The 12,581-nt window shown below is 40.8% G+C and overlaps 1 protein-coding gene across 1 annotated transcript in view; it reads right to left on the bottom strand.

The window, feature by feature from the left end:
- Nucleotides 1-1,352: 1,352 nt before the first annotated feature.
- Nucleotides 1,353-12,581, bottom strand: part of lrrc75bb (leucine rich repeat containing 75Bb) — a 44,535-nt gene continuing 33,306 nt past the window's right edge. The window contains exon 4 of the mRNA XM_014003773.1: nt 1,353-3,863. Within this exon, the coding sequence (XP_013859227.1) occupies nt 3,266-3,863 (598 nt within the window). The 3' untranslated portion in view covers nt 1,353-3,265. The remainder of the gene's footprint in view (nt 3,864-12,581) is intronic.

The following is a 12,581-nucleotide window of genomic DNA, read 5'->3' on the forward strand; positions in this document are numbered from 1 at the left end:
TAAAATATTGGAAAAAAAAAAACAGGAATTAGGCGTGTTCCCATTTCGGCCGCGGATACAAGCGGCCGAAATGGGTTTCCTCCGCAGGGTAGCTGGGCTCTCCCTTAGAGATAGGGTGAGAAGCTCRGTCATCCGGGAGGGACTCAGAGTAGAGCCGCTGCTCCTCCACGTCGAGAGGAGCCAGTTGAGGTGGCTCGGGCATCTGGTAAGGATGCCTCCTGGACGCCTCCCTGGTGAGGTATTCCGGGCACGTCCCACCGGGAGGAGGCCCCGAGGAAGACCCAGGACACGCTGGAGGGACTATGTCTCTCGGCTGGCCTGGGAACGCCTTGGAGTTCCCCCGGAGGAGCTGGAAGAAGTGGCTGGGGAGAGGGAGGTCTGGGCCTCCCTTCTGAAGCTGCTGCCCCCGCGACCTGACCCCGGATAGGCGGAAGAAAATGGATGGATGGATGGATGGCGTGTTCCCATCTACTGGTTTGGAGTGAATCAACAAATCTACACAAAGCGAACATCAGACATTGACGTTACCCATGGCTGTAATAAACAGGAAGTAGAGGCTGCAAGCAGGGACCACACAACTCGGTACAACAAACAAAATGGAGACAAGTTTTCAAGAATGTGTTGCATTTGGGCAAGTTGTAATTTATTTAACCTTTATTTAACTAGGCAAATCCTATTGAGATCGCAGATCTCTTTTGCAAGGGAGGCCTGAGAAAGAAGGCAACCTGTTGCACTTGTTTTTGTTCTGTGGGGGAAACAGGAGTACCCAGAGAAAACCCACGCAAGCACGGAGAGAACAYGCAAACTCTACCCTGAAAGGTCCCCAGCTGTCATTCGATATGCCAACCTTCTTGCTTAGATTTTGGTTTTAGAAGAAGCCACGTAAAAAGATGTTTACATTTATTTATCATTGAAACAAAATAAAGTTTTCAAGAACCCTCAGACTGCTTTACATTTTTTGTTTGTTTCTTTCTAGTTGGGAGTAAAACATCCCTGATCTGAGCTGTTGTTTCAACCGGTTCTTCTCTCCAAATTAATTGAATTACACAAAATTAGACCCTGAAGGAACAGAGGAAAAAAAAAAACAGAAAAAAGACATCCTTATTAAGCTGCAGCTGCTATCACACAAGAGAAGCTTATTTCAGCATCAATGTGTGCTTTGAAATAACATCTACGAGTTCAGTTCTGCTCTGATTACATGCATTTACATTAGTTTAATTATTAGTTTGTAACAACTTGAATGCTTTCTGAAAAAAAAAACATTCCAAATGCTTCATTGTGTTTTGCGTTTTTATTAAAATTATTCATATGTATACATAAAACCCCCAAAATCCACACAAGCCTCCACCATATTATACAAATTAGGTTTATTTTTAAGCAAACACCATTCCACCTTAAACATGAACCAGAATCCCATGAGCAAAAAAATCAAAACTTTGCAAATTTACAACAAAATTTATCAACATAAAATGTAGAAAGTTTAATAATTTTACTTGCAAATGACAAAAGTTCAGAGGGACAATTTGTTTTGAATGTGTGTGTGTTTGTGTGTGACGGAGCAGCTTGTTTTTATGCCAACATCTCACAATAAAACCAAAGCTTGTGTATTCGGAGACAGAGTCGTCCTTAAAGTGCAAATGAGCAAACATTTCATTACTGCGATCAAAGGTAGTAATTTACTCTGCGTGTCCACAACACACACACACAGACACACACTCTAATTGTCCTCTCATAAAAACGTACACAAACGCACAAATCAAGTGTTCTTGTTCTCAAAAAAACCCCCCAAAAAAACACCAACAACAAGAAAACAGGTTGTTTCTTTTTAACAAATAAAAACCTGGAAATAGAACAGAGCAAAGCATTGTTTGTAGGCAGGACACAGTGTGAGCTGCTGCAGAGTTGGCTCTCAGTGTTTGCTTTTAATTTCCATAAAACTACTCACAATATGGCAGCAGAAGTGATGGACACGGAGCTGTTTGTCTGTGGTCGTGTTGAGGAGAATTTATAAATAAATAAAAGAGCGACATTTAAGCAACATTTACAAATTAAATCATTATAAAACACCTTTTTTTTTCTTTGAGATAAACTACTTTTTAAGCAACAAAAATAGATTCTCTGGTCACCGTCTGTGAGTGAAGGAGCACAACGAGGCCTGACAGAGGCAGTAATCAGTTCATCAGCAGCTTCAACATCGTGTTCGTCTGCTTCTGAGCAGCACAACAAGGCTTCCCTCTCGGTCTGCATCGATACAACACAAAACAGATTTTCTTCAAATATCTGAGGCTCCAGTGTGATTTTACTGGTTTGTGTTCAGACGTATTATTTAAAAAACCCTGAAAAAAATCATGTATTTGAAGCATTTTTTAAACAAATCTCACTGCCGCCTATAGGTTAAAAACACTTGTCGAAGCAAAAACAGCTGATGGATATTAAATCAGAGAAATTTGTTGGCAGGACTGAAGTTGACGAAGGCAAACTGAATGAAAAAAAATAACTTGAAAACATAAATGTGTTTATTAAGAAAAAATTGGACTGTTACCATTCAATTTTAAAGTAGAAGCCTTGTACGCTTTGCTTCATACAGAGGGTCTGGACTTTCGGCTATTAAGAAGCGATTTCTTGCTGGAGGTGTGGCCTGTTGAAGCTTAAAATGGTTGGATCTGATTTACCTAATTGCTAATGTTTGTCCGTGACGTATAGTGAGCCAGCTCGACCGTGAAGGAAGCTAAGCTAAGATGCTAACCGGAAATTTCGTGAGCTGTAAACAATCATCTGATACTGAGAGAAGAAATGAGCCGAACGAGCTTTGTGATTGTGGAGAGTTTTTTGACGTAAAACAAGCAAAAAATGTATTTATTGTGTGAATCAAAATGGACTATATAAACCGACGTGCCGTTATAAAAGGCACTTTCTCTCTGGCTGCTCCACAGGACAGTTACAGATAATGGGAAGATTCAGTGTCAGAAACAGAAATCCCCCAGTTTTCAGACCACAAATCACCAGAAAACCCTGAACCTGTTCAGCCGAACTTCCATGAATAAATGAAGGTCAAATCAGTCCGACACATTTATTCTTACTGACGGTACAAGCACAGAGCTGTCTGCTGCAGTCTGAGCATCCGTCGGGACACACAGGAGTTCCTCGTTTGAAGGTTATTTTCAGAAACGTGTGGGTCAACGTCAGCATCTTCTGCTGCTGACAGAACAGGCCAGACTCGGGGATACGAGAAGCTGCCAGTCTGAAAGGAAGCAGCCCTGGGCGATCACCTCCCACAGAAGTGGAGAGGTACATTTTTCGACATGTTTTCATCTTGGAAGCCCCAGGCTTGAAGCTCCAGTCTGTCCTCCTCCTCCTCCTCCCCCCTGAGGTCTTCCTCCGCCTCCCCCTCCTCGTACAGACTGGGCTCCTCGACAGAAGTCTCCAGGTTGTAGCCCCTGAACGCCTCGCTGTACTCGTAAATGGTGGGGAGGCTGCTGCGCAAGCCGAAGCGGCGCCGCAGGGCCACGAGCAGCGGCTGCGGGACGGTGAAGATGTCCACGTTGTTGCCCATATCGATCCAGGCCAGGCTGGGGAACCTTTTGGGGTCCTTCACCGTCTCCGTCAGGTCCTTCAAGATGGCAGTCGTCAGGCGGTTGCCGTTGACGGCCAGCGTGGTGAGTTTGGGCAGGCAGCTGAGGCAGGGCAGCAGCAGGCGCAGACTCTCGTCCTGCAGCTCGGTGAAGCTCAGGTCCACCGCCGAGACCGCGTCCATGCTGTTCTGGAGGTAGAAGGCCACACGGTGGACGTCGCGTCCAGACAGCGGGATACCAGACAGGTTCACCACGTCACCTGAAAGCTGCTTCTTCAGGGTGGTCTTCAGACTGTTTAAAAAAAAGCAAACAAAACATAATTTAAAGGAGACCATTTATGGATCCTAGAAATTTTTATGGTGTGTCTGTGGGCTATCCAGACCATGTTCATTCAATTTAATGCACAAAATAATTCTCAGATAATAAAATTTCCCATTTTCTAGTTCTGCCTGCTCTGACTTCTGTTCAGAAGAGCTGTTTATGTTAATGAGCTCTGTTGGTAACGCCCTCCAAAAACCTGTTGACATTAACTCCGCCCTCCAAAGCCAGCATTTACGTTAGCATGGCTGATAATAGCAGAAGCTCCGTTGTACAACCATATGAGAGACCCAGAGGCAGACTGGTGGTCGCAGCTTCTTTTTTTTCTCCCTCCTCTGTTCTGCGCTCACTCTGCATGTTGTTACCAGAGCAGGGAGCAGCAGCGGTCAAAATACCTCAGAAACTCGAACAAATAGGCTTTAACAAGGCTTTAGTAAGCTAAACAATAGAGGTACATGAGAAAACGTGTTCATAACAAATGAAAATAAATAAATAATTAAATTGTGTCCATGCCAGTCTTGAACCCTTGTCGCCTACTCTCTGATCCAACACTCTACCCACTGCCCTATTAGAGGCTTGTTGTAAAATGAGCTGCGCATTGCACAACAACAACTGTGACGGCTTTTTATACTGAGGAGGAGGAGTTTCATCCGGGGGTTGCTGGGTAAGGGGCTGAACGCAGGTTCCGGTGGGTTGTCGTACGGCTTGTGACATCACAAAATGATGGAAGTATAAAACTTGTCATTAATATACATTAAAAATACATTTACTTACAGTAAATATGCCCCTGGGTGCATTTTTTTGGTCCCAGGACTGTTTTTTTTAAGAAGTACATACCCAAAGTTGAGTAAAAAAAAAACTTTAAAAAGTGAATTTTGCATAATAGCTCCCCTTTAAAGTTTAGAACATGAACCTTTGATACACTGTAGGTCAGTTTCTGGCAAACAACATCAAAGTTGTTTTATTTCTTCAGCCCTGGCAGTGAATCCTTCAAAGACAATCAATCTTTACTTAATGATACTGAGGTTATCGATTTTAAAGCTCTATAAAAAGGGGTGCCACACTATCCACAAATACAGTGGAACTGCAAAGTGTGCAAAAATAAATAAATAAATAAACAATCCAGCAGGCGGGGAGAGTTAAGCGATCAATAATGTGGAAAAGGGAATTTGCATTTAAATGTGTCTCAGTCTCGGCTGCTTCAGTAACAAATTCTGTCTCCTGCTCTGAAAGTCATCTGCGGAAAAGCAGCAGCTGTTTTCAGTTTCAGGTGTCACCTTTAAGCCAGCCTCTTGTCTCAAAATAAAATTAAAAAAAACATCAAAGACTATAAATAAATAAATTAGAAATAAATATTAAGAGTTATATAAAACGGTGTGGGCGAACCAAAAGTAAACACGTTTCTATATTAGTGATTTACTGACAAAATGTGTCACTGAGGTTGTGCAGAGGTGCTGAAGTGCTGTTAAAAAGATGCATTCAGTAAAATTATTAAAATCACTTTTGTTTGAAGTGTTGTGAGGTCCAGGTTATCAAGCCACTTTAAGCTGAGCTGAGATTATTTTAAAAAATTGTTGGCATCCTTTGTTTTTGTACTGAAATTAGTCAATATCTCATAAAATTTCATTTTATTTGAATTTTTGATAAATGTATTTACTTTGTTTTTATTGTACATAGTTATTTTTTTTAATGAAATGAATAAATTTTTTGAATTGAATTGAAAAAAATGGGCGTTAAAGTTTAAAATTCTCTTGGATCTAGTTTTATAAGCAAATAAACAGCAAAAGGTTACTTTATTTATGACTCCTTAATGCTAATTTTTAAAAATAGTGTCATGGATTGAGGAAAGTTACCTAAAAATGCAGACTGACACATTAACTGTATTTAATAAAATAATGCACAAAGACTGACATGACTGTAAAAACAAACTTGAGGAGATGCAGTATACAGAACAAAAAGGACATACAAAGAAGAGTGAGTGAGAACTAAAGGCTTGAAAAGGCTGGAACTGAGACTGATATAAATGGGAAACAGGTGTAGCTGTTAGAGCAGAAACTGACTGACAGACTGAGAAAAACTGAAACACATAAGATGAAACAAAAAGAAAAGGAATTAAATCTAAAAATGACAAAACACAAAAGCCAACAAAAAACAACATTAAACATACAAATCCTTACTTACAAGTTATAAACAATAACATGTAGCCTACTAAAACAACATTTTTTTGGTAGTGATAAAATTTCATACAGTTTGACATTGGTAAATAAAAATACTGGTGCAACAAATCAGCTGCTTTTCTGCCTTTATTTATGATGCTAACCTGAAAGGAAGAAGTGGGTATAGATAATGGACGGATGAAGGATATTGTCCTGATGCATCTCAGTAATCCAGGTAAAAAATCAAAAAGAAAAAAAATTGTATAGGTCTTCTGGACGGGTTCTTCTTTAATGAAACGTTTCGTCTCTCCTCCAAGAGACTTCTTCAGTCTGAGAGTTTCAGGCAAAATTCAAGCTTTTAAGCCCTGCTTCCATGTGACTGATACATCACATGGCTATCGTTGACACCTAATTAACACTTATTGTTAACAGGGGGTGGAGTGATACTGCCAATGGCTGCACTGTAGGTGGGGGACAACTGAAAACGGAGGCCTCCACCTCTGTTTAATGATGGACGGTCTTTCTTCCCAAAAATGGCTTCTTTTACTCCTCTCTCAAACCAACGTTCCTCTCTATCAAGAATGAGAACATCCTCATCTCTGAAAGAGTGACCGCTGGCCTGTAAATGAGTGAAAACTGCAGAGTTCTGGCCATTAGATGTAGCTCGTCTGTGTTGGGACATTCTTTTGAACAGTGGCTGCTTTGTTTCCCCGATGTATAACTGGTCGCAGTCCTCCTGGCACTTAACAGCATATACAACATTGCTCTGTTTGTGCCGGGGCACCGGATCTTTGGGGTGAACCAGCCTTTGCCGTAATGTGTTTTGGGGTTTGAAAGCCACTGGGACATCATGTTTAGAAAATAAACATCTCAGTTTCTCCGAAACACCCGCAACATACGGAATAACCACTGGTTTGGGTCTGGGTTTGGGGTCTTCATTTTCACCTGAAGGTTGCATGGAATTTTGCCTGAAACTCTCAGACTGAAGAAGTCTCTTGGAGAAGAGACGAAACATTTCATTAGATAAGAACCCGTCCAGATGAATGATATTATTAACAGGAACACAGTGGAAAGTAACTAAACTATTGAAATCTTGTCTAAATCATACACGGTCTGTGGGAACTACTTTTTCTTCCGCCTAGGTAATATGACAGCAAAACGACACGTTTAATCAGTCAATTAACTCAAACCACCCGCAAAGGCCTTTAAATGGTCTTAGCTCTATTGGCAATACAAACATGAGGAAGACTGCTGACTTGACAGTTGTCTAAAAGATGACCATTGGCACCTTGCACAAGGAGGGCAAGACACAAAAGGTCATTGCTAAAGAGGCTGGATGTTCACAGAGCTCTGTGTCCAAGCACATTAATAGAGAGGCGAAGGGAAGGAAAAGATGTGGTCGAAAAAAATGTACAAGCAAGAGAGATAACCGCACCATGGAGAGGATTGTGAAACAAAACCCATTCAAAAATGTGGAGCAGATTCACAAAGAGTGGACTGCAGCTGGAGTCAGTGCTTCAGGAACCACCACACACAGATGTACGAAGACCTGCTTCAGCTGCCACATTCCTGGTGTCAAGCACCTGGGCTAAAGACAAAAAGGACCGGACTGCTGTTGAGTGGCCCAGAGGAAGGAGGAGAGGCACAGAATCCACGTTGCTAGAGGTCCAGTGTAAAGTTTCCACAGTCTGTGATGGTTTGGGGTCGTGTCATCTGCTGGTGTTGGTCCATTGTGTTTTCTGAGGTCCAGGGTCAACACAGCCGTCTACCAGGAAGTTTTAGAGCACTTCCTGCTGCTGAACAACGTTGTGGAGAAGCCGATTTCATTTTCCAACAGGTCTTGGCACCTGCACACAGTGCCAAAGCTACCACCTGGTTTAAGGACTGTGGTATCCCTGTTCTTAACTGGCCAAACTCACCTGACATTAACCCCGTATAAAATCTATGGAGTATTGTGAAGAAGAAGATGAAATACACCAGACCCAACAATTCAGAAGAGCTGAAGGACACTATCAGAGCAACACTCGAGCAGTGCCACAGACTGATCGACTCCACGCCACACCGCTCTGCTGCAGTAATACAGGTAAAAGAAGCCCCAACTCTACATGCTCATACTTTACATGTTCATAATTTTCAGTTGGCCAACATTTCTAAAAATCCCTTTTTTGTATTGGTCTTATGTAATAATCTAATTTTCTGAGATACTGTTTGGAGTTTTCATTAGTTGTCAGTTATAATCATCAAAATTAAAAGAAATAAACATTTGAAAAATATCAGTCTGTGTGTAATGAATGGATATAATATACAAGTTTCACTTTTTGAATGGAATTACTGAAATAAAATCAACTTTTTCATGATAGTCTAATTTTATGACCAGCACCTGTATTTCTATTGATCTTGATTATGTGTCAGTGATATATATCGTTATTTTTTTTTATCATCCAGGACTACTCAGAAGGACAAACATGACCAGAAACAAAACAGCCAGAAAGAAGTGTTGGTTAAAAACAGGTGTTAGGAGAACCTATAGAAAAGTATTTTTAAGCTTGTCCATCTGCTCCTGTACAATGTGCAGTAAAATATGCCTTCTCTATTAGTTAAATAGAGTGTTTTAAGGCAGCGACATGCAAGTCAGCACCTGCAGCATCATATTAGTCTTCACTGTTGAAGGGAGGGCATCTGTCAAACAAATGAGAAGAAGGCTGAAGTGTGGGAGAGTTGTTTATATAAAAGCTGAAAAACCGGAGGAAAATATCCTGCTTAAGGCCCACTTTTACCTCTTTCTTAGACCTGTTTGCTTTTCCTCATTCCTCTGGCATGAGGAGAATTCTCCTGCATTTATCTCTGCTCCCATTTCTGTCATAAATCGACAGGCTCTTTGCATCTGTCACCCTCTCTGCTTGCTTATGGGAAAGAAAAAGCTCTGCGGCGCAGCGGGGTAGTGATATGTAATATTATTGATTCCATGAGTTGGCTGTAATTCATCTCTCCCTCGCTCACATCCTTACTCCTGCTCCCTGCGTCTCTTTCTCTCTCTCTCTCTCTCTCTCTCTCTCTCTCTCTCTCTCTCTCTCTCTCTCTCTCTCTCTCTCTCTCTCTCTCTCTCTCTCTCTCTCTCTCTCTCTCTCTCTTTATTCACATTTCTCGGCCTCTTTCCTCCCTTCTTGTGCAGAATCATTGTTGCTCTCAGCCTGAACCCTGATCTGCTGAAGCAAACGTGTTCATTCTTTCATTGTGCGGTTCTAAAAAGCTCACTTCAAGGGGTTTGAAATTGAAGTGATCATTTGGCCACCCAGACCTTTCATAAGCATCGAAAGATTAACATATCAAGAAATTCATCTGGCCGAGCAGAGAGCCCATTATTTCATGTGGGAAAATGTTTTCAGATTTGCAGAGATTGCCTTCGGTTCTCTAAAGGATTATGTTTTTGTGTGGGAGTTGAACATTTTAAACCGGTGGTTCCCAAACTTATCTCCCCGACCCACAAAATGACTGACAAAAACTTAAATAAGCAGAACCAGCTAATAACCAAATTAAACATTTTAGAATTTGAACTTTCATTTGTCTGAATGCTGAAACTTCTAGTTTTCGGTGGTATTTATGCTCTTGATTTGGTTTGTGTTTGGCCACGCCCACATGCACCTGATCTAAATTGTCCCTGCACAGGTGTAGGCTATTTGGACTCGTTAGTTGGTCTGTATATTCCCAGTGTGTTGGGCTGTTTTAAGGTTTGGCATTAATTCTTGTATGTCCTTACTCATGCCCCTCCATGTGTTTTCTGCCCCGACAGTGTTTTGTTTTTAAATGAAGTTTATTTTATGAATCTGAGTCAAAAGATTTTTGTCTGAACTTTGGGTCACAACTACCTGCAAACATGACAAAACATGAGCAACATTCATGGTACCAGTTTGATTGTGAGAATTTTTTGTTTTTATCTCTTGTTACAATGTTGAAAGTTTAAGTAATTTCATTTTAAAAAAGGTACAAATGCAGGTTCTAAAGTAGAATATTTTCTTTTATTTGTATCTAACCCAACTCCCCCACATCCATCCATTATCTTTTACTTGCTTCTACCTTTCAGGGTCACCTGTGCTCATATTCAGCAGTCACTGTGTGAGTGGCGGGGGACACATAGAGACACCATTCATCCTCACTCACACTTAAGGAAAATTTAGTTACCAATTAGCCAATTCATGCTGTTGTTCTGTGGGAGGAAACCGGAATACACGGAGAAAGTTTAATGGACTAAATAAAATAAACAAGTAATATACATATGTATTAATTGTATTTATAAAACTCTACAAAACTTCAGTGCAGTTCATGTGTAAAATATAAAAATACTAAAATAAATGAATGACAAAGAAGTTAAAATGAATGAAAAATATATGAATAATTATGAATTCTTTGTGTCACACAACCCAGAAAGGTCCCTGTCCGGGATTACTCCCAGCAACCTTTTTACTGAGAGGCAACAGCTCTACCAACTTACAGTACACCAACAGTATGATATATTTTTAATACCTTTTGATACATTTACACTGGAAATTGGCAAACTTCATCTAATAGCTTGTTTTTACAAATTTTACACAAACTTCATGTTGTCACCTTGCTTCCCCTAAAAAAGTCTCATGTGACATTTCGATATATCTTCCAGCCTAGCTGACAACCTGGTTGGAGATAGATTCATTGAAGTATCAAGCCATTTAGCTGAACAGTTCCTAACCTGAGGTTTGAGGTCAGGAACTGAGGCTTTATATTTTAATAAAAAACCTTGTTTTTCTCGTGATTCTTTGGCTTTTATTGTTGAATTCTTAGATAACAAAGTACTAAAAAATAAAAGAAAAACATGTTTTTCTAGTAGATTCACACCTTACACTCATTTAAATGAGTCTAACTGCAGGTTCTCTTCTCTTATTGTGAAAGTATACTGAAAAATAGCCACCAATGTTTAAACCAGCCAGCACTCAAGTATTTTTGATTTTTTTTTAGATAAACCAAAAGCAGGAAACTATTAGGAAGAAAAAGTCTAGTTTGACCCCCTACTGATCCTGCATATTTTCCTAATTAATGCTCATTATAAATTGGTACCAGCATTAACATTTTACTGTTAAGCTTCTGAAGAATCTGGGAAAGTGGACAACATCTTTGCCCACTCAGCCACTCCTCTGAGGGTTTTCTGTGCAGTCTGTGTACTTTACTGTACTAAAACTACATAAAAGTAACATTCTTTTGCCTTATTTAAGAAGGTTTCCTTCCCTTGCTGCAGCCTTTTTCTTCTCACCTGTAAGTTTTAGTAAAAAAAAAAAAAGAAAGAAAAACAATTTCAGCAGGCAGACAGTGTCGGCTGAGTGGGTGGTGCAGGGGGGGAGCGTGAGCTATAATGTGTTTTTAATGAGACGGAGCCTAGACAACTTCAGATTTCCTTCCAAATCTCCTGCCCCCGGGCTCCGAGGATGCCTTTCCACCCACAGGCTGCTCATCTGGCTGCAGGGCAGGCGCCAGGACAACATTTCTAAAGTCACTGCGTACAATGTAGCTCATTAGCAGGAAACAATATAAAAAACGAAGTGTCTCTTCTGTCAGATGTATGACTGCCACGCTCCTGGGCAGCGGTGCACATCCTCTTGGACTAATTTAGACACCAGTGACTTCAAAAGAAAATGTACCCACACAAACAAGACGCAAACGAGATCGCCTCGTCATTTTGGAGCCATTTAATAGCAAAGAAATAACAGACAGAAATCCATTAATTGATATTCTCGAGTGCAACTGATATGACTGTCTAATAAGAACTTCAGGTGTTGCTGCTGTGAACGTGGCTTCACACTGACGATCTGATTGCATTTCAGTCTGTCTGTCCTTTGGGGCGTTAAGTTTTATGCTCTGAACAGGAGTCCTTGTGGTTCAATAGGTAGATAAATCTCACAAGTAGAGGTTGTAAAACATCATGGGCCTGTGACATGGACAGAGCTGGCTCTTGGCATAGGCGAACTAGGCGGTCGCCTAGAGTGCCATCTGCTGGAGGGGACGCCTAACTGCAGAAGAAAAAAAAGTAATTATTTGTAATCCCTTGTTGTAACTCTGCTCAGCGCCCTTTTCAATTAGCATTGTCCTAAAAACTACAATGAAGTAAGACTTGAAAAAAATCTGTGAGATTGCCGTATACGTCTGTATACCTGAAAAATGATGTAAAATCCTTATAACTTACGGACAATCCATACAAGTTGACATGTATGTTATTTATTTGCTTTATGGGAAAGCAAATAAATCCAAGTTTACCATAGTGCCTTACACTGTCAAACTTGTTTTTAGGGGTTCAAATTGGGGTGGGTGGGACATAGTTTGGGGGGTGGGGTGCACGCTTTCAACTCTCCTAGGGCACCAAAATGGCTAGAGCTAGTACTGGATACATGCCTGAAACATGACAGCACATAACAAAAACTGTTTATAAAAACATCAGGAAAGCATTGCTGTTCAGAGTGTCTGCGATTCAGCTGTAGGCCTGTAGGGGGCGTCCCAGGCACTGAAGAACCCT

Source organism: Austrofundulus limnaeus, unplaced genomic scaffold, assembly GCF_001266775.1.
Source record: "Austrofundulus limnaeus strain Quisiro unplaced genomic scaffold, Austrofundulus_limnaeus-1.0 Scaffold20, whole genome shotgun sequence".
NCBI classification, from domain to species: domain Eukaryota; kingdom Metazoa; phylum Chordata; class Actinopteri; order Cyprinodontiformes; family Rivulidae; genus Austrofundulus; species Austrofundulus limnaeus.